The sequence below is a fragment of the Schistocerca gregaria genome, chromosome X (genome assembly GCF_023897955.1).
Source record: "Schistocerca gregaria isolate iqSchGreg1 chromosome X, iqSchGreg1.2, whole genome shotgun sequence".
Lineage (NCBI taxonomy): Eukaryota > Metazoa > Arthropoda > Insecta > Orthoptera > Acrididae > Schistocerca > Schistocerca gregaria.
Genome location: NC_064931.1, coordinates 330,376,230 through 330,399,924, shown reverse-complemented (window position 1 = coordinate 330,399,924; position 23,695 = coordinate 330,376,230). Strand labels below are relative to the sequence as shown.

Sequence of the window (23,695 nt, the reverse complement as noted above, 5' to 3'; positions counted from 1 at the left end):
CAATATTTCTGCAGGAGACTTCCAACGACTTGAGTTCGTGCGACGTCGAGCTGCTGCACTAAGCCGGGCAAAATGAGCGCCGACGCGATATTAGGACGGACCCCATGACTTTTGTCACCTCAGTGTATAAAGTTGACTGTTTTGGAGGAGAGTGAACGCACGTTGACGATGGATGGTCGAATTCAGTTAGTTCAGATGCCGCTTCGTATCTCATTCCCAGGTCTGGTGGAGTAATTTAATCTGAGCTGAATCGCCATCGTCGCCCGATAGTTCTGTCTATCATCCTTCGACGTCTTCTCTCCATCTTGTGTGTAGCATTTTACGGTCATGTGTTGTTATTTAGCCAACGGCCTTGCCGCAGTGGTAACACCGGCTCCCGTCAGATCACCGAAGTTAAGCGCTGTCAGGCTAGGCTAGCACTTGGATGGGTGGGCATCCGGTCTGCCGAGCGCTGTTGGCAAGCGGGGTGCACTCAGCCCTTGTGAGGCAAACTGAGGAGCTACGTGATTGAGAAGTAACGGCTCCGGTCTCAGCGGTTTGCTGACCACATGCCCCTCCATATCCGCATCCAGTGACGCCTATGGTCTGAGGATGAAACGGCGGCCGGTCTGTACCGTTGAGCCTTCCAAGGACTGTTCGGACCGAGAGAGGAGAGAGAGTTGTTATTTAAACAGACAATTACTCTATTTCTATATAGTGGCCTGGGTGTCCTTAAAGTGAATTTCCTGCATTAATATGCTGTCATGAGTACAGAAAAAAATTGAATTCACCCTACCCGTAGGCCTTGGGGCTATTCACGTTGCAGGACACGCGTGAAAAGAACGTAATTACATCCGCACTTAGAAGATACAGATAACAGAAAGTGCTGACGTCTTGAGTCTTTACCTAGGTGTTCTGTGCTAATCATCGACTAAACTGGGACCTGTGGGGGCCTAATCCAAAATATCTGCTTATAATCTTAATGATTTAATGTGGAAATCGATTCCGCAAACTCTTGTTGGTGTGTGCTCGTATAAAAAAAAATTATTCTGGATTTTTTAGTACTACTGCATACGGCATATAAGCGCTGGACTGAGGTCCTAAGTCTACATTATGTGTATTATGTTATCAATATACATGTCTTAGTTCTACTTACGATATCAGTCATTCATCCATGCTAGGGTAGCCGTATTGCGTTCTTCCATATAACGGTGAGGCTTGGGAGCTGTATCTCTCAAATTAAGGCAACCCGCTAGAAATGTTGTTGCCAAACGTGTTCTTCGTTTGGTTTCCTAAAACCGAACGCGAGAGCGATACAAAAAGTGGACATGGGACGGTAATAAGGACCGAATCCAATCCAAAGGCTGAGCAGTCTCGTGCGCTATCATCTACGCTGTGAGAACAACTGACACCAATTGTATCTGGCGGGCTTGAATTTGCACACAACAGACTGACTGGCTATCATCAGTTCTGATTAACTCGGAAACGGCGCGACGTATCGAATTTTTTGCTTAATAATTGTTTCTCAGCACAACCTATCCTGGAACACCCTTAAAAGCTTTTCAGACTGTTTATGACCAGTGTATTGTAGTAAAGTAGTATAGATTGTCTGCCAGTCTAATTTCAGTCGATTCTTTTACGATACAGTCCCAATAGCGAGACATAATAACAACTGTATGTACCTCAACATACATCACTCCGTGTCCCTTGGTTAGACAGTGCTGCGCTACTGCATATTTCTCATGTTTTAGTAATAGTGTGTGGCGATGTTTCTGAACAATCTGTCGGGAATGGTGTGGATTGTCTGGTCAATAAACGTTTTCCCACGATGGGAAGGGTTTTTGTAAAACCTGGCATACTCAGTCCTACTTCATCGTCAACCGAGACTGGCGGGTGAAACTCCATTCCAGTATTATATCTTTTTAATATCCTTCCTATCACTTAAGGAACACTACCAGTGTGTAATAGGAAAGAAACGGATCTACGTACATCTTCTACTGGTTCCGGTGGAGGTCCAAACTTCGAATCACGACGAATGCCATTGTAAACATTTTGAACCCAAGATTTAGGTCTTTAGTTCTTGTTCAAGGCTTCCGCTTCCGAGACGGCAAAAGCCGTCCTTGCACACGTTCTTAGGACCGCCATGCGTTGGTACAATGGGCGACAACTTACCGCATGTAAATACCACTCCAGATGCGTTGATGTCCTATGAACAATGTGTCAGAGTCCCATCATCCTTCATTCAGACCAGTACGTTCCAAAAAGAAAGCCTTCTACCCATTTCGACCTTTACTGTGAACTTGATGTTGGTGTGTAAGCAATTAAAATGATCGATGTAATGGCTAAGACAGTCTAGGCCATGTGGCCACACCACAAACGTATCATCGACGTAGCTCCTAAAAGAGGCGAGTTCTGAAAAAAGCCGCCTTCAGCGCCGTATCTTAAAAAATCTTACATACATTGGCGACTATGGAGGATAATCTACTCTTCATAGCCACTCCGTCAGTTTGTTCAAAGTGCATATCACTGAATGAAAAATAGGTAGATGGTACCAAATGATGGCAAGATTGAGCAAATATTGTTCTCACATGAAAATGGCTCTGAGCACTATGGGACTTAACATCTATGGTCATAAGTCCCCTAGAACTTAGAACTACTTAAACATAACTAACCTAAGGACATCACACAACACCCAGCCATCACGAGGTAGAGAAAATCCCTGACCCCGCCGGGAATCTAACCCGGGAACCCGGGCGTGGGAAACGAGAACGCTACCGCACGACCACGAGATGCGGGCGTTCTCACATGAAGATGGCGGCCAGATGTATCGCTGAAAAATTGTCAAGGTGCTTGTGTGATCTAGCTGCAGAACCATCAAGATTACTCAGTTAATATTCCGGCAAGGTTTACACAGTGACAAGCAACGTGGATGTTTGAAAGAGTGCGGCAAAATTTTATGCATACATTGAGACTGGCAGTCGTCACATTGAACACTGGCTATGGGCTTCAGTGGTAGGTATAGGATGTGAGTTGTTTATGTCAATGAAACACTAAACATTCATTTCTGGCATTAGTTTCCGTCTGAAAGCAATCGGATTAATATCATCCACCAAGACAAAGCGAACCAAAAACATTAAAATGACTGTCAATACTGGAACTGTGACGTAAGCGGCGGGTGACTCGGTACTTAACGCGCTGGACTCTCCCATTACGGGTTAGTGTTACCATGGTTTTCTTTAAATCGATTACGTCTAATACAGGGATGATTACTCTGAAAAGGGGACAGCAGATTTTTCTTCCCTTATCTTCTCTTCTCTTCTCCTCTTCCTTCCTTCCTTCCTGCCGGTACTTCGAAAGAAATTGCAGCTTCCCTAATTGTGCTATGTACCTGCGTGTTCCAATTTACGTGAGTACATTGATAACAAAGCATAATCGTTGTAAGTTGTCTGCTTAAGAATGTAGACGATTGTCTCTGTAATGTTCATGTCAATGCAATTTAATTCATTTAAGCTGATCTTCAAAATGTTGCTGATTACGTGATTTGTTTTTAGTATTGGCTTATCAAAAAATAAGGCGACCTTCCAATGCAAGCAGTTCTTCGCCGCATGTGGAGTAAGGCGGGATATGAACATTAAGATCCTCGAAGGATGTGGCTTCTTAAGCGATCTCATTTAACAGCGTCACTGTCTGATCGTACACGATGCGGCCGGTATCTACGTTAAGACGCCAGTTCTGTTGTAGCTCCATGTTAACTATGACAATTGAAGCTTCCCGAATTCCACGCTTCTTGAGTTGAACGTTTTTAAGGGCCGTCCTTTAAGGCCACTTTGGGCGCCATTAAATCTGGCATACCGCCCAGAGGCGGCCACAGCACTGCTGACCAGTTTACTGTAATTGATGTAAATTGTACTTTTCCTGTCTCCAGACAAACTCCTCCACACGGACTACTCCTTACAAGAGAAATTATTGAGATGCCTCTGTACAAAACGATTTTAGGTGCCATAAAATGAGTTCTTACAGTATCTGAAATGGAAATGATGCGCAGAAGTTGTCATGGTCCTCATTTCGAGTATACCAAACATGACATCTGAAATACTCAGGACACACGGTGGAATGAAAGTAAGTTCTCTGTTGGAATATGACATAAGCTTCATTCCATGATATAAATACGGGTCCCTGTCTAGTTTCAAAATACGCCAAGTATTATAATGCTTTCAGAACCTTTTTTCTGATTAATAAACGCTTTTACTTTGTAAGAGCCGCGGTTCAAAATTAAGAGCCGATCAGTAATAAAGGAACGATTAACTAAAATGATAATTTTAATAACGGTTTCTTTAATTTACGTATTTGATATTACCACCCAATCACATGCCATTCCAAACAATTTTTGAATTTTGTAATAACCATCTTCCAGCTTTGCAGGTAAAATTCCGCTGCCTTCTATTTTACCCAGCTTTACGTATGATTTTATTCTCCACTTTCCTCTAAAGAAAGACAGTTTTCGAGTTGTCGCAAGAGATGGCAGTCATATAGCATTACTCTTTCATACGAATTTTTAAGTTGTTTGGCTATTGCAGCAGCTTGTGTGGACGTACACGCAGCTTCTTATAGCTCAGAGATTGTAACACTTCACATAAAGTTGTCCTAGAAACGTCTGGAAATTCTAGAGAAAGATGACGTTTACCAGTTCTCTGTTCATTTTGAACATTTTAAAGACTTTTCTGCATTTAGGGCGCCATTGACTAAGTTTTTCTTTCACTAATTGCATTGTGTCCTTTGGTGGTTATATAGGGTGTTACAAAAAGGTACGGCCAAACTTTCAGGAAACATCCCTCACACACAAAGAAAGAAAAGATGTTATGTGGACATGTGTCCGGAAACGCTTACTTTCCATGTTGGGGCTCATTTTATTACTTCTCTTCAAATCAAATTAATCATGGAATGGAAAAACACAGCAACAGAACGTACCAGCGTGACTTCAAACACTTTGTTACAGGAAATGTTCAAAATGTCCTCCGTTAGCGAGGATACATATATCCACCCTCCGTCTCATGGAATCCCTGATGCGCTGATGCAACCCTGGAGAATGGCGTATTGTATCACAGCCGTCCACAATACGAGCACGAAGAGTCTCTACATTTAGTACCGGGGTTGCGTAGACAAGAGCTTTCAAATGCCCCCATAAATGAAAGTCAAGAGGGTTGAGGTCAGGAGAGCGTGGAGGCCACGGAATTGATCCGCCTCTACCAATCCATCGGTCGCCGAATCTGTTGTTGAGAAGCGTACGAACACTTCGACTGAAATGTGCAGGAGCTCCATCGTGCATGAACCACATGTTGTGTCATACTTGTAAAGGCACATGTTCTAGCAGCACAGGTAGAGTATCCCGTATGAAATCACGATAACGTGCTCCATTGAGCGTAGATGGAAGAACATGGGGCCCAACCAAGACATCACCAACAATGCCTGCCCAAACGTTCACAGAAAATCTGTGTTGATGACGTGATTGCACAATTGCGTGCGGATTCTCGTCAGCCCACACATGTTGATTGTGAAAATTTACAATTTGATCACGTTGGAATGAAGCCTCATCCGTAAAGAGAACATTTGCACTGAAATGAGGATTGACACATTGTTGGGTGAACCATTCGCAGAAGTGTACCCGCGGAGGCCAATCAGCTGCTGATAGTGGCTGCACACGCTGTACACGGTACGGAAACAACTGGTTCTCCCGTAGCACTCTCCATACAGTGACGTGGTCAACGTTACCTTGTACAGCAGCAACTTTACTGACGCTGACATTAGGGTTATCGTCAACTGCACGAAGAATTGCCTCGTCCATTGCAGGTTTGCTCGTCGTTCTAGGTCTTCCCCAGTCGCGAGTCGTAGGCTGCAATGTTCCGTGCTCCCTAAGACGCCGATCAATTGCTTCGAACGTCTTCCTGTCGGGACACTTTCGTTCTGGAAATCTGTCTCGACACAAACGTACCGCGCCACGGCTATTGCCCCGTGCTAATCCATACATCAAATGGGCATCTACCAACTCCGCATTTGTAAACATTGCACTGACTGCAAAACCACGTTCGTGATGAACACTAACCTGTTGATGCTACGTACTGATGTGCTTGATGCTAGTACTGTAAAGCAATGAATCGCATGTCAACACAAGCACCGAAGTCAACATTACCTTCCTTCAATTGGGCCAACTGACGGTGTATCGAGGAAGTACAGTACATACTGACGAAACTAAAATGAGCTCTAACATGGAAATTAAGCGTTTCCGGACGCATGTCCACATAACATCTTTTCTTTATTTGTGTGTGAGGAATGTTTCCTGAAAGTTTGGCCGTACCTTTTTGTAATACGCTGTGTATCCAATCACTGATAGTGTTTGGAACCCATTTTAACGCACTGTCTTGCGAAGGCAGACAGCAGTGAACGGTCACCAATAAGAAGTGATCTGTTACAATCCCAACAGGCCAATTCACTGTATTACGTGTCTACGAAATAGTCAGCTTCGTCAAATGTTTGATACACTGAGGTGACAAAACTTATGGGACAACTCCTGATATCGTGGCGGACCTCCTTTTGTTTGACGTAGTGCAGCGTGGACTCAACAAGTCGTTGGAAGTCTCCTGCAGAATTATTGAGCTATGCTGTCTCTGTAGCTGTTCATAATTGCGAAAATGTTGCCGTTGCAGGATGTTATGCACGAACTGACCTCTCGATTAAGTCCAATAAATGTTCGATGGGATTAATGTCGGGCGATCTGGGTGGCCAAATCATTCGCTCGATTGTCCAAAACGTTCTCCAAACTAACTGCGAACAATTGTGACCCGTTGACATGGCAAATTCCATCGTTGTTTGGGAACATGAAGTCCATGAATGGCAACAGGTAGTCTTAGAGTTGCCGAACATAACAATTTCAGTATCAGTGATCGGTTCAGTTGGACCAGAGGACAAAGTCGATTCCATGTAAAAACAGCCCACAAAGTTATGGAGCGACCACCTGCTTGCACAGTGCCATGTTGATAACTTGGGTCCACGGCTTCGTGGGGTCCGTGCCACACTCGAATCCTGCCAACTGAAGTCGGAACTCATCTGATGAGGCGTCTGTTTACCAGTCCTGTATAGTCCAACCGACATGCTCGCGAACCCAGGAGAGGCGCTGTAGTCGATGTCCTGGTGTTAGCAAAGGCATTCGCGTCAGTCGTTTGTTGCCATAGCGGAACAACGCCAGATTCTGCCACACTGTGCGTTCGTCGTAGGTCCCACATTTATTTCTGCGGTTAATTTGCGCAATATTTCTTGTCTATTAGTACCGACTACTCTACGTAAACGCCACTGCTCCCGATCGTTAAGAAATGGTCTTTGACCACTGCGTTGTCCGTCGTGGTGAGAGGTGCTGCCTGAAATTTGGTTTTCTCGGCGAACTCTTGATGCAGTCGATCTCTGAATATTGAATTCCCTAAAGATTTCCGGAATGGAATGTCCCATGCGTCTAAATCCAACTACCATTCCACGTCCAAAGTCTGTTAATTCCCGTCGTGCGGCGGTAATCACGTCGGAAACCTTTTGACATGAATCACCTGAGTATAAAGTAACAATAAATGGTTCAAATGGCTCTGAGCACTATGGGACTTAACATCTGAGGTCAGCAGTCCCCTAGAACTTAGAACTACTTAAACCTAACTAACCTAAGGGCATCACAAACATTCATGACCGAGGCAGGATTCGAACCTGCGACGTAGCGGTCGCGCGGTTCCAGACTTAAGCGCCTAGAACCGCTCGGCCACATCGGCCGACTACAAATAACAGCTCTGCCAATGCACTGCCCTTTTTATACCTTGTGTACTAGATGTTATAGCCATCTGCATACGTGCATATCGCTATCCTATTACTTTTCATCACCTCAGTGTATATTTGATAGGACCCTAAATTTAAACTCAGTCTTATATTCGATTTGAAAATATTTTCACAAGCTGCGGTACCTCCTTTCTGGTGGAATGACTGTAACTGATCGGCTGTCGGACACCATCCGTCTAATAGGTGTTGTTCATGCATGGTTGTTTACATCTTTGGGCGAGTTTAGTGACATCTCTCAACAGTCAAAGGGACAATATCCACACACCTGCAGGAATTGTGGGAACCGGGGTGATGCAAAAAAAATTTTGATGTGTGTATAACAGAGGCGGTCACTGATAAAGTAAAACATTGTCAAACAAAGAAAAGTAGGCAATGGGCACGAAGTCGCTCTGCCAGTTAAGCAGTTTTGTTGGTGCTTTCTTTTTCGCTTCATGTACAGAACTAATTGAATTTCTAGAATGTGTCTTAGCTTACTATTTTTTTTACCTTCAATGATGAAATTTGTTATCAATGTTCGTTGATAGTTTCACCTAGTGTAGAGTGTCTTACATTTTTACTTCGTTTTTGTACGTTGTACGCCTAACTCTAGTATTTTCTTGTTCCTTCTCTGTTCATTTAATGTACTGCATTAACTAGATAATGTTGTTCGTGCACTGGTACGGAATTTTGTCATTCTTTTCTTGTAACGGCGTGCCGCAGGGTATGAGGGGCCCTCTGGCTGTCACGTTCCTCTTACCACTTCTCGTCTTTGCGTAATTCTGGCGTTAGCGCTAACAGAGGGCGCTGATTATGCGCAGCAGTATGTTTTCTTCCATTGTGGCTTCTTTAACTATTTGTTTTATAGTTTTTTATTATTATGTGCACTATGAAAGCTGTTTATTACTATGTCATTATCTAGAATATTGGCACCTGTGCATATGTCAAATACTGTCTCTTAAGTCTTCCTCATTTTAACAGTCTTAACTTTTGCCGTGTACTGTTTCATCGCCTTTTTATTACTGTAATGCCTCTTATACCTTATAAGCCCATTACAGATTTTACTGATTGTATTCTCCCTTTATTTTACGCTGTTCATTTGTCATTAAAGACTTGTGTAAGCCTACAGTAGCGACATCTGGTGAACGTACAACACAAACATCTTGTGGCTACTGTACGGCAAATTGTTTTGAACAGTAGTGCTGCTGAAAACATGTCTCGTGCACATGCTGTTATTTATATATTTTTGATGATGGTGGTGCGGATTTTGCATTTAACCTTTGACGATGCCACTATGGCTGCAGCATATTAGGATATTGTTTAATAAAACAGGTAGGCCTGTGCCTCTTCACACTTAAAGCGCACAAATACATATGTATGTCAGTAGTACTTTTCATTATGGCCTGTTTATTGTTTTAAGCTGTAGACAATCTGCTAATGTATTTATGTTTCCCATAGTTTGCTGCAGATCTGAAGATGGTCATTATAGACCGAAACCGGCAATCTGCTGACAAAATTTTGTGACCATAGACGTAATGTAAATGAAATTTTATAAATATTTTGTTTCCCGCCACGAGACTGATGCAATTGGTGACGTTGCGCACATGTGACACGGTAAGCAAAGTACGCAAGCGGAGCAGCGACTAATGGGAAATCGTTCAAGCGATGATACGGGCCATAAATGGGGGAAATGCACTGCCATACGCGATTTTGACGAAGGGTGGATTGTTATTGGTCGGCGCAGGGTTCAAATGGCTCTAAGCACTATGGGACTTAACATCTGAGGTCATCCGGCCCCTAGACTTAGAACTACTTAAACGTCACTAACCTTAGGACATCACACACATCCATGCCCGAGGCAGGATTCGAACCTGCGACCGTAGCAGCAGCGCGGTTCCGGACTCAAGTGCCTAGAACCGCTCGGTGACAACGGCCGGCTCGGCGCATGGAGAAGAGCTTCCCGGAAACTCAGAGCAAGTCAACTGTTCAATTGTTGCTGTCGTGATCGTCTGTGAAATTTGGCTGAAGTATAGCGAAACCACGAGTAGACGACAAGGTGGTGCATGTCAGAACGTGGAGGTCAGAGGCTCGCCCACTCTAGAAAACAGCGTAGAAGGCGTTCTGTGGCAAATCTGACGGCAGAGTACACTGCGTCAGCAGGCAACAGTGTTTCGCAGCACACTGTTCAACGCACATTGTTGAACGTGGCACTCCACAGCAGATGACATCTACATGTCCCCATGTTGACGCAATGACGTCATAAATTACGAATGTAGTGGACTCGGATACATCGAGACTGGACCGTGGACCAGTGTTGCCTGCACTGATGAATCACATTGCTTCTTACACCTGATCGATGTTTGTGTCCGGGTACACAGTCATGCAAGCAAACGGCTTCTCGTAACATGCACCACGCCACATGTACAGGCTAGAGGGAGGAGGGGCTGTGACGTGGGCACTACGCTATAGTGAGAGATGTGGCAGGATTCAAAGGACGACTACAACTGTGGACCACTAGAATGTTACTGCTGGCCACCGACATCCGTTCATGCTTGATGTCTTCCCTTACGGTGATGGCATCTTCCAGCAGGATAACTGTCCAAATCACAAAACCAGTATCATGCTACTGCGGTTCAGGGAACACGATAGTGAACTCACGTGGATGTCTTGTCAACCATATTCACCTGGTCTGAACTCGATATATCACATCTACGACCCTACTAGGTGCTAGCTCTGTTTACAAAAGCCCCTGAAAAGTAATTTAAGGGAATTTTGTGGCCTGCTCATACCACATTCTTTTAGAAACCTGCCGATTTACAGAATCACTGCTGTACAGCATTCCACGTGTGGAGCAGCACATTGTTAAGCAGATGGTCATATTGTTTTGACCCATCATTGTAAGTCACAGCCTAACATTTTGTTGAACAGGAAACATAATTGCGCACCAAGTGTGTTTGGCAAGATTGTAGAAGGCAATTCATTGTGTGGACCTTCTTGAAAGAATCATTAGCCTGAGCTGATTTAGAGAGAATCTAAATCAAGATGGGCAGATGCGGATCTGAAATCCATGTGTGATGGGTGGAGGGAGAGAGAGAGAGAGAGAGAGAGAGAGAGAGAGAGAGAGAGAGAGAGAGAGAGAGAGAGTCAGGTGGCTAGAGAAGAGGGGAAGTCGACAGGAGAGTATACTAAGGGATTAGATTGTTATTCTGCAGGAAGGATATTGAAATACCATTTCTGCCATTATGATTTAGGTTTTCTGTGGCTTCCGTAAATCATTTGATTGGAATGCCAAGGAGAGTCGTTGGAAAAGAATCGTCTCAGATTTGAATTCCTGGAAATGCTTCTAAGAAATTTCTACACTGAATGTAATTTCCCAACTTAATGTTTCATTAGTATTGAAAACAACCATGGACATCTTATTCTTGGAAAAGGCATAAGCTAGACCTACCCTTCATGTAGTACAACCACTTAACTTGTTTTATTAATTTGTCTTTCAGGTACTTTTACACATGGAATAGTGTCCTCCCCACTTTTAGTATCCGTCATAGATGTATTATCTATTTGAATAACAATAATACTTAACTATGTCCAAAGAAAAATTTGACTTGCTCCTTCTTGCCAGGTCAATGATGATTTGTGGTAATTTTTTCTGAAGAAATGCAAATTTGTCTACTCAGTTTCTGATTATGCACTCTTAATCACTCTATGATATTTGCCTGTTAACTGTTGGATTGTGTGCAGAAGACCTAAATATTCATATGGTATAAAAGAAGAAATTTTCTTTCTGCAGCCAAGTCATTATGGAAGTCATAAGGTTGTGTAAGGTACTGGATACTATTTCAGAGTCCCTTAGGTATTCTCTTGTGTTCATAGTATCAATATAATGCACTGCATGCTGTATTCTCCTGGTTGCTCTCTTCAGTAGGTATTTGATAAAAGGTTTTTACTAGATCCAGTATACAAAAGTAGTGTAACTTCCCTGGGCTGCCAAGAATTTCATATATACCTGATAGTGGGAAGGTTTCATAAATGCTCTGCTTATTTAACAATAATCAGTTGGCTACAACCAGCCATAATTTCTGTGCAAAGGCATCTATGTTTTTAGTAAAAAGGTAAGACAAAAATTCCATGTTCATAAACTATGGGTAACATCTTCGAAAAGCATTTGCTGGATTTTCTATTGCATCCCTCTGTAGGTGCAAAATTCTGTCAGAATGTAATTTTATGATTTTCTTTTTTGCATCTGGTAGCAGTTTTCTTTCGATGAATACAGTTTGCGTGTGCTAACTTCTCAGCTGGAAGAAGGAATATATCTTAATGAACTATACATAATAAAATGGATTTCCTTTCTTCTAGAATTCTCCCCTTACATCTTGTTCATTTTGTGATACTTTATCTATTTATGGAGAAACCGGCACCTTCTTTCTTTGTTATGAGCAGGGCTTCATTAGGTCCCATTATCTGACTGTTACCATTGTATGTTATTCTGGTAAATATTTTTTTTTTCTTTTTCTACTTCTGTGTAAAATTTCCTGTCTATTGGTCCATGTTTTCCCTCACCCATGTGAATCAGCAACTGTATTCAATGGAACATACCACCAGCAGTGGCTAGTGTCATTTGAAGCTAGTATACATGTGAAAAAAAGAGGGTCATTGCTGGATGCATATGCTTTTTGGGTAGGGCCTACTTAACTACTAAACAGGAAAAAAGAACAGTGTCTAATTTTCTTTTGACTCATTGATGTAGTTAGCTCTCGTATCATAAGAGTGCCCCACAGCCAGGAAGGTAGCTAGTCTCAAATAGCTTGGGGAGCACTAAAATATTTCAAAGTCCATTTTGAAAGGAGTTTATGAATAGATTTTAACTTAAGCTGAATAACAGTATTACCTGTCTGTCTGAAACCAAATTTTCTCCTGTTGAAGGTTTGGCAAGCATGAGTGTACCTGTGTACATAGCAGAGAGTGCAGTGCCCAGCAAGCGTGGTCGAATGGTTACTACAAATTCACTGTTCATAACTGGTGGGCAGTTTATAGCAGCTGTCCTTTGTGGTGCCTTCAGTAAAACATATGAAGGCTGGAGGTACGTTGGCCATTGCTTCTCTAAATTTCTCACCAAAACAAATTATATAATGGAAATTCATTTGTACATTTCTTTCATAGGGATTTGGTGTGTTAGAAACAAGAATGTTTCTGTTGTGTAAGTCTGCAGATACAAGGCAAGGGTACCATAAGTTACAAGTTAGTTGCTTAGTTAGTTGTTTTTGCAACACATACATGTTACATTTGTATTATAAAAATGTGGAAAAAGTCGCTTTTGTAAAAATTACTTGCACCTTGCCTTACATATAATCATACTTTATTTTTTACTTGGGTAGATAAAAAATCTACTCATCAGGCAGTGGCAGAACACTCACATAAGACTGTTGTGATTGGCAAGCTTAAAGAGCCAGTGACTCCTTCATCAGGTAGAGGGTTAAAGAGGAAGGATGAAGGGTGAAGGAAAAGGACTGGTGAGGTCTAGGAAAAGGGGTAGATCTTGGGAAAGTCACCCAGAACCGTTGGATGAGAAGGAAGGTCTTTCCTTCTCACCACGTACAGTAAGTCTCCACTGGCCTGTGGTTCTGGCGACTTTCCCAAAATCAACCCCTTTTCCTAGACCTCTCAGTCCTTTTCCTTCACCCTTCTTCCTTCCTCTTCAACTCTTCTACCTGAAGAAGGAGCCACTGGCTCTGAAAGCTTGCCAATAACACTCTTTTATGTTTGTGTTCTGCCACCACTTGGTGAGTAGATTTTTTAACTATTAAATTAAATAATTTTATCAATACTTGATTGTTTTTGTTGTTATGCTTTGTTTTGATAGATTTAAATGTAACAATATTAAGTGGTAGTACAAAAGTGATGGAAAAGATTTAGCAATGCCAATCAGTAGCTGCCCTTAACTCGTTCCTTTTAAAAACTGGGGAAGAGATCCTACAGCAACTTGTAAATGCCCATTTGAGTCTACATCAGGCAAATGTCTTGCCTAGGGCATTGTCACAAATTGTCCACATTGCTCTAGCTAGAGCAGTCACAGCTTTGAGGCTATGTTAATCAAATGAAGGAATTTTAATAGCCTTAAAGCAGAGTTAGAATGTCAAATAATAAACTGACTTTACCTCCATAGTACTGTGACTGCCAGTGTTTTTCACATTGAGCAATTTTCACTATGTCTGACTCTGACAATCACCACCAGTATTGTTATCCACCTGACCAAACACACGCAGACAATTTATTATGTTCTTATATTTTGGGTATTTGAAGATCATATTAACTAAAAAGTAGAAATCAATGTTCACAATGCTGCACAAAACCTGTACAGTACAAGATGAATTTGTCACCAGTTCTAGTAAAAAAAGGAAGTAGTAATATTTTTGTGATATTGTACTATAGTTAATATATAATTGAGAATAATGTATCAGGACATCCTTAATTATTGCATTATAGAGTGGGAGACTGTGTAGGTAATCTAGCATATCAGGCTAGTCTAAAAAGTTTTAGTTCATCATACAGTATGGCAAACATGCTTTATGAAGAGGGTGCGGGGGAGGATGTTTGTTTCCTGTGATGCTGCTGTTATAGCAGTCAATGACTGTAAACAGTTGGTAAAACTGTTGAGAAACCATAAACATATGCTGTCCATTAACAAATCCTGTTAAGCTTTTATGAAGCAATAGCATGCTTTATTAGACTGTAGAATGCCATTTTAATTTTGATAGCAGACAGATACTAATTCCACAGTCAAGATGCATCAGGGCATTTTCTTTGTTTCAAATTTTGATGTGTGTCTAAATTTCAGGTATATGTTGGGCCTTGCAGCAATACCAGCATGCATTCAATTTTTTGGTTTCCTTGGAATGCCTGAGAGTCCAAGATGGCTTGTTTCAAAGAAGAGGTACATGTTTTATTATTGATTTTGTAATGAAAACAGTGTCATCCCCATATAAAACTTCAGATATTCAGAAGCTAAAGCACATCACATTCAATAACATTACATTTAGCCTCCCAGAATTGCTTACATTTCTTATTTCATTTTTGCAAGAATTGTGTTTTGTTGCAGTTTTATGAACTACATTGTTAATATATGTAAGACTGGGAATATTTAAATAGCACAGGTCGCCCTTCAATGAAGTTTGACCCCACAATTTTGATAACATAAGATAAAAGTTTATCCCTCAAAAGCTATAAATAATCTATTGCAAATAGTTAAGGCATTGTTAAAAACTTGATATCTTCCTTTTATATATATTTCATTGTACTGAACTGCTGAAACTGATTTCCTTAGGTGAATTAGAACTATATAGCCAACTCACAAAAAATTATATTTGGTTTTGGGAACTTCCTTTGACTGTCTACCTTTATGTTGAACAAGATATCATTGAGAATATCTGATGCTGATCTAATTTGTTTCTCTTATTCAATTCATAGTTAGAATGTAAAAGGTTGGGGTGGGGGGCGGGGAGGGGTTGGTGTTCTCTCCTGTTTATATTCATACGTGTTCTGATTTCTCACAATTCAGCAGGTTACATTATGTGTGGAAATTGATATGATCTTAGATTCAAATAATTCTCATTAATGTATTTGTGAATTGCTTTTGTTGACTGAATTGGCTGATCACAAAATGTTAATATTTTTGTATTTTTTCAGTCCCTTCAGTTATTCTGATTTGGTGTGGCTTGTACTCCGTTTGTGGGTAACACAAATGATTAGGAAAACTTTCAATTGTGAATTTGATTGGTTTACCAAGATTTTTTTCAATTATTTATCAGCATGTGCATCTTGCTTCTAAAAAAAGCCATATTTGTGGTTATTTTTCATTCACTGCACAAGACAGTGATTGTCCAGAAATTCATTTGAATTTCTCAGAGTTTTCTTGCAACAGCAGTTATGAATACATAAGATATTCAATGAACAGAGTTTTCAGAACAATGCTGGACATACTCTCATGCCATGTATGCTTGTTTTGCATACCACACTTATCATATTACATATTTCTGGGACACTGCTAATATCAGCCGGCCGCGGTGGTCTCGCGGTTCCAGGTGCGCAGTCCGGAACCGTGCGACTGCTACGGTCGCAGGTTCGAATCCTGCCTCGGGCATGGATGTGTGTGATATCCTTAGGTTAGTTACATTTAAGTAGTTCTAAGTTCTAGGGGACTGATGACCACAGCAGTTGAGTCCCATAGTGCTCAGAGCCATTTTTGCTAATATCATTTTTAATCATGTCGTCTTATTACTTAGTAAGACAGCATGATCTCAAGCCAGATCTTCTCTTAGAACATAAGTTCATGTATTAGGCAATAATGGGAAACTGTTAGAAGTTTTCTATGAGTTCATTGTGTTTCCTGTCCAAAACAAGAGACTGATGTATTCTTAATGCAGTCAGAACTTGATAATCCTGTCTGTTACGGTGGGGTTATTTATCATTACTTGTTGTCATGAATATGTTACTCAAGTGTGAGGTGTATCAAACCTCCAATAAAAATGTAGCAGTGGTGTTAGTCTGTAAGTTAGTATATTTGCCCTCCCTGAAAGAGAGAGAACTTGTCAAACTTTATGAACAGAGTTCTTTGTGTTTACACTAATTTATGGTAAATGATAGAGCAAACTACTGTATGTATTCCATATAAAACACAAAAAAAGGTCATGAGATAGTGCACCCTCTGTAGTTCACTGAAGTCAGTCAGAAAAATTATGATACAGACGTATTTCTATACCATGCTCAATTGTAATTGTACTGTTGCTACTTTAAAAAAATTGTACTACAGTACTCCTCTGCAAAAAGATTTTTTAAAAACAAACAAATTTTAATCTTGTCACAATTCCCATGATATCATTCCACAGTATATGCCCAGATTTTTTAAAAATTGCGTACTATTTGTTAATGTCGCAGATAATTTCATATCTAGTATCCTGGTATGTTTATGGAAAGCGTTAACGGCCATGTGTGTATTGTTCTACTTATTTTACTTCCACCTAATTTTTGGTTTCTCACCATTCTATGATCTCTTTGACTCACAGAGTAACTTTCTTTTTGCTAGATATCTGTGACATTGCCTCTGAACCATGCTCAATCTCACTGCTTCTTGCCATCGTGGGTGGCACACACAGTGTCATTCTCATAGTCAAGTCTCTCCTAATTTTTTTCTCTCAGAATATAGTTTTTCAACGTTTTTCAAACTTTGTTTCATTATAATTAATTGTTCCTTTAACATATTTCATTTTCAGATCAGTTTCCTTTAACTTGTATAGTCTTACACTAAGTAATTTCACATGCAGATGTAACCACTATCCCACTGTTTTATTAACACTTTCACCACCTTCAAATTCAATTAAAAGAGGTCAAATTTGTATTATTTAATTAAGGCAGTATGGTTGACAGAGTAGCATGATTGAATTCAGGCTCATGTGTTTTGTGTTCTCAGACTTGGGTGAGGTTGTGCTTATCCGTGGTGAAACAAAACGTGTGCTAAAATCTTGTCATGTCTATGATCTACTTGATGTTTTTTTTATATCTATGACTAATTACTGCACTTGTTCATGTTTCAGGAAAAAAAGAATGTTGTCATAATCAATAGAAACAGTGTATAATTTTTTCAATAAAGCGAACTGTATTGAATTTCATCTCTTGGGTGTTTTTTATGATTCCACTACTTTACTGACCCCAGGCCAAATCAAAGCCTGCAATTCATCATTTGCTCCAAAACAGGGTGGAAATGATCCACATTTCACATCAGAGCTCCAGAAATTAAGATGGAAAAAAGACTTCTTTAGAAGCCTTGATTTTTGAGTATTAGAGAGCCTCAGTAATTGAAGACATTTCCCCTCTTGGATCTAGTCAAAACTGAGTCTCTGCCAACATGTGTAAGGCATCTTCTTCTTCTTCCTTTTTTGCACTTTGTGGTCTAGGCAAAAACACCTGCATATCTCTGAGTTAGTTACTGCACGTATTTGTGTTCCAGTAAAAGAATAAACATATTACACTGTAATTTCACTACTGCTGTGAAGAAAAACCTAATTATATATACAGCAGAAACATTGGATTTCGGCCATTCAAAAGTGCTTATCTCTGTTTTCGTTTATGCCTGAGGGTAATGAAACATTATATTAAGAGTGATCCTCATACATTTTCAGTGCTTACTGAACTACAAATTTTCATTAAAACTCTCAAGCATGTGTGGATGCTTTCATCTGAGTACCTCGCAAAATGACTCTCCAGTTGCAACGGCAGTGACAGACATTTTACTGTCGTTTCTAGTAACCTAGAGTTATAGCACTGTTCGCTTCTATATCTGAGCAATCTGATTGCATTAGAGAACTTAGGTCTTCTTTATTGCTCAATCAATAAGTATTAAAATAGAATTACCTCTTTATCCATACTGACTCAAGACATTAGAATTCCTGGAAATGCTTCTAAAAAATTTCTACACTGAATGTAATTTCCCAACATAATGTTTCATTAGTATTGAAAGCAACCATGGACATCATATTCTTGAAAAAGGCATAAGATAGACCTACCCTACATGTGGTACAATCACTTTATCACTTTATCAATTTTCCCTTTTTCCCTAGCTTAAAAAAATCTTTAGTACAGCCTATTTGTGTTGTGTGGGTCAGTTTCATTGAAGTGCAATGCGGACTTTAAAAAAATCTGTTTGATTCTAATAATCAGTGGTTTACAATAGGCAGTGGAACGACTGTGATACATGCCAAATAAACAAACTGTTACAAAAGTTATGATTATAGTACGTACTTAACATTTCATAAATCATGTTAAATAGGTTGAGTGACATACTGATGGGGATATCAAAACTAAATACATGAGGCAAGAATTTCAGTGAGACATAAATTTGTTCATGTGTAACTGTTTACATAATTTATCATGTATTTTGTGTTTCAGATGAAACATGGCGTAGATTAGCTGTCATATAATGTTAATGGGTTTTATTACTAAATGAAATCGTCCAGATTTTGTAGACAAATTTTATTTTTGTCATGTTCAGAGTGCTCAAGACGGCACACCTGTTGTAGCATTAGTGGACATCATGACCACCAATGAAAAATGAAGAGGCAATCTAACATTCCACTCAGGACTACATTACCCTAAAATTTGAGAGATTCAGTAGATTTTCTTGTAGATTATGTTATGATAGTGTATTGCTTGTCAAAATTTTAATTTTATACAAATGCTAAGTATGACAATTCAGTAAAATGCTCTTTGTGACTCATCAGTTTCATAATCTTCATGAAAAAGCATTTAAAATTTGTAAGGCTCTCTGATCAAGTATTTCATAAATACATCATACACAACAAAATTTGGGTTTAATTTTGTGACATATGTATTAGTATATTTTAAGAGAGTCTTAGCATATTTTAAGTGTGTTTAATAACTGCGGCAGTGACTTAGGTATTAATTTCAACTAAGTGCTTTCTTTGTGTCTTTATTCACTAAGATTTTTTGTTTCAGTCCTAATAAAAAGCACTACTTCTAAGATTGTAAGTAATTGTTGAGTACAGTTACTGCTTAGAAGCAAGAGTTCTTTAACCTCATATGAGCACATGGTTTTCAGTTACTCAAAAACAGTTTTAAAAGATAGATACTGTCATTTAATACAGTTTCCTAAAGTGGGTTGGATTTTGAATTCAAATGTGAACATAAACAAGTCTTGAACATTTTGCTGTAGTTTTAATTTTAATGTGTATTCTCTCTCTTTTAACATGATGGCTGTGGCTGAATTTGACACTAATAGCAGAAGCACTCCTAGTATCACTCCTCAAGGCCCCACTAAGAAATTGGTTTTCTCAGAAACACCTGTCATTACAAAACTTGAAGATGTATCAACTTTGAGAAACAAGTTCATGGCACTGTGCAATTTCATATCACATTCATAAGGCAACTGGGTTGGTTAGTTAACTGTTTGTCAGTACATATGGAAAATTTTGCAGTGTAAGGTGAAATTTTAAGGGATCAAGTATATGACATGAACTACCGATGGTTCATCAAAGGCGCATGTCTGCACCAGCATGTCTCAGTCTTTCAGGCCTTATGTGCTTATTTATTCCAGCAGCACACAGTGGTAATCTTCTTTTATTTGTTTCATATTAACCAAAAAACTTATACATTGCATGTTTCCACACAGTGTTGATGTTTTTGTATTGCTTTTCTTGTGCCAGCTGAAAATTTTTTGGAAACGATTATCAGAACTTCCACATTTCTCCTCACAGTAGACATTCAATTATGACTTTCTCTGTGTTTAACTTACTCCCCACATGAACAAGTAAAACGAAACCAATATCTCACATTTGTGTTCAGAATGTTGCACATTGTTTAAATACAGTGAAATCCTGATTTTTCTGAGAAAAAATTACCCTTATAGTGGCAATATTATAGATTAACTTTTATGAATTTCAGCAGATATTGAAGAGCATTTCATTTAAAATATGAAAATTATTGAGTTTATTTTGCAAATTAAACACGGTCAAATTTCATCTTCTTAACTGTTCAAATTAAGAAATCATAGCATGACATCTTCACTTGTTCAGATTATTTTAAGTGCACACCATCCATAAAAATGAGCCAAAATATCTGGAAATTGGATAAGACTCAAAAGAATACATGCAATTTGTAGCAAATAAAAACCTTCACACTAGTGATCCAGTGACAGTAATGTAGGGTAATACTTTATGGAGGGTCATAAGATAAGAAATTCCATGAAAGAAACTTGTGTGGTGTATTTAATAAAATATTCTGGAAATAATGGTTTTCTTTCATGGAAATTAGGTTCAAAGAATTATCTTTATGTGACATATTCAGAAGTATTTAATGACTGAGGTATTATCAAAGTATTCATCAATATGAATATACGTAGCCATATGAAATCCAAATAAATTAATGACAGTAGCTGCAGTGTACATTTGTATTGGAGTGAGAAGAAATATATGAAATTGTTCTCATGAAATAACTAAAACCTCACAAAAATTTAAGGGGAGTTATTGATAATTAGTTCATGTCAGCTGAGTCAATACAAATTACCAATATAATGATCCACTACATAATATTTAATGCAAAAATTTGGAATTATCAAACCGTCATCACAGTGGCATACAGATATGCAGTCAGCATTCAGTCATGCTATTTACACTAACTAGCAATATGTAATAAAACAATTTATTTTTGAGTTGCTGTGAAATTTGAATATCTTTTGATTATTGTTCTCAGCCACAATTTCCCTACATTACTTTACTGTGAAGAACAAAAGCAGTTATGACTGTGACCTGTTGTCTGGAAAGAAGCTGTAATACAGACAGCAGTGTGAACTTCAGCAAAAGCAGAAGGAAAAAACTAAGATGTTTAGTGTAGATTGCATTAGTAAATCAAAAACAAATGTGTACAGATAAAAAATATTTTGTTTACTTATGATGCTACAGAACACAAACAGTAAATTAAATGATACAAGTAAAATGAGAGATTGTATACAACTAATGTGCCTTCTACAGTTTCATAATTTGGTAATCAAAGGCACATCAGAAGATATAAAATATAGTAAATACAAAGATTGGAATATGTGTTTCATTATTAAGAAATGAATAGTGACTGCAGGCTATTAAGAGACAAGTTCCTGTGGAGAATATGACAATCTTTAAGAAGCTCTCATTTGTTGTCTTCACATCATTTTCTGAGAGTTAGTTTCCCCACAAAAATATTGTGTCCATGTGTGGCTTTATGATGGATTAGGTCTTAATACAAATGATCAGATACACTTGCAACTAAAAGAATTCACTCTAGTCAGATAATAGCAGAGTTCTTATGAGTTGGTGGCTGAGGAATATGGCTGAAGTATATATTGCAGCTGCACACATAATCGATAGCAACTGGTGAGTGTGTTTGGTTGTGTTAACTCTGCAATAGAAAGAGTTAACTCTGCTATAGAAAGAGAAATGTGCATCTCCCCTTTACTGTACAAAGAAATGATATCTAGGAAAACTGGAACTAAGAAGAGTTTCAGTGACCAAAAATATTAACATTTAAGGAAAACATAGTTCTTTTGTAATAAAACATCATACTTTTCATAACAGGAACAGATTGTTTTATAGAAAAACTGTAATATTCAATTAAGAATAGTTTTCTGCTGATTATAAATCATCAGTCATCCAGTAGGAAGGGCAGATTATGCTTGTACTTCATATAGGCACAGTGCTACTTAACATGTCTTTCTCTGAGCTGAATATTATCTCACACAACTAACAAAGGAGAGACATAGATTATAACATAAAATCCAAATCATGGTGTAGCTTGACCCTACAATGCTTTGTGCCATGGCGAGTGTATTGCAAACACACTGGATAGCATTGTACACATTTATTACAATCACAATTACAGGAGTGCAAAATCAGAACATTTACAGAAAAAGGTGCTAAAACCCAGAACAACATCAAAGATCAAAAGTATAAAAAGGTGATGCACTTCCCAGTTGACACCATTTGTTACAATTAATTGGTCACCACACCAGCATCCCTCCCTCCCCCTCCTTTTTCTTCTTAAGAGAAAGAAAACACAACCAAGAGTCCCAGACATGTCACAGATCAGATGTTTTACCACTCACCCTGCATGAGTTCTCAATGTTGGTACTTCCGGTGGCTGTAACTGGCATCTGCTGCTTGGGCTGCTGTTGTCAGTAGCTGGTTCTGTGCGGACTGGTGAAAGGATTTGAGTGCAATGAGAGTGTGTGCTGGTAGTTGTGTTTGTTTCATCCATTTGCAGGAGCACTGGTTTAAGATGGTTGGTAGAGGCTTCTTCCTCCTGATTATTACACCATATCTTAAAGGTGTGGGGGCTGCATTGCACAACTGGAAATGCATCCCTATGAGGCGGTGTAAATGGAGGACAGACTGAGTTGTCGCAAAGCCACAAATCAGCAGAGCTGAACAAGCCCTTATACATAGAAATGAGCTTATATCCACGCGGTTTGGGTAGTGTCAGACAGAGAAGTGCCATAGTTTCATGTAGGTGGTGCCCAAACTCTAAAACTGCCATTGTCACAGGGAGGTCTGCTGGTTTCTCCAATAGCAATCCCACTGGTAGATGCAACATTTTGCTATAGACTAATTGAGCAGAAATGTGGCCCAAGTCCTCGTTGAGTGTTGACCTCAATCCTAGCAGGATCAGTGGTGGGGCACTTGCCCATGTCTCTTTAGCGCACATCAGTGCCACCTTCAGAGTGCAGTAGAATGTTTCCTCTGTTCCATTGCTGTAAGGGTGATAACTAGTTGTCTGAATGTAGTTGCACCCATGCAAATCGAAGAGTTCTTGGGTTAATGCTACCTCAAACCGTCTGCCCCTGTTGGTTGTAATAGCTTGGGATGTTCCAAATCTTGCTATCCATCCACTGAGTACTGTCTTGGCCACTGTTGTGGCAGTGTTGTCTATTAGCAGAAATGCTTCCAGCCATCTTGTAAAATGATCCACTACAGTAACTAAACAGCAGAAGCCATTTTAGTAAGGTAGTGACCCTACCAGATCCACATGAATGTGACCAAATGTTGCCGAGTGCTTGATGATGTTGCCTGTGTGGCTCGCTATCTCTCTTTCCACCTTGCATTCTTGACATCTCTGACATTGTTGTGCACACTGGTAACTGTCTTTATTCAATACAGGCCACATCACCTTCCTTGTCAGCAATAGCACTGTAGCTCTCATTTCCAGGTGTGAAAGGCTGTGGAACACCTTGAAAACTGCTCATCAGAAATTACTGGGAATGAACACATGTCATATTGACTGTGACATAGCATCATCACATTAAATCCCCTATTAACGTTTTTACATTCTTCAGTGTCAG

The 23,695-nt window shown here is 39.5% G+C and overlaps 1 protein-coding gene across 2 annotated transcripts in view; it reads left to right on the top strand.

Moving 5' to 3' along the window:
• LOC126298319 (proton myo-inositol cotransporter-like) overlaps positions 1–23,695 on the top strand; it is a 520,199-nt gene that overhangs the window by 444,374 nt on the left and 52,130 nt on the right. For both annotated transcript variants that reach the window (XR_007552594.1, XM_049989617.1), the window contains exons 4-5: positions 12,745–12,901; positions 14,657–14,752. Coding sequence is in view for 1 of the 2 variants with exons in the window: in XM_049989617.1 (XP_049845574.1) it covers positions 12,745–12,901; positions 14,657–14,752 (253 nt within the window). In the remaining variant the exon portion in view is untranslated. The remainder of the gene's footprint in view (positions 1–12,744; positions 12,902–14,656; positions 14,753–23,695) is intronic.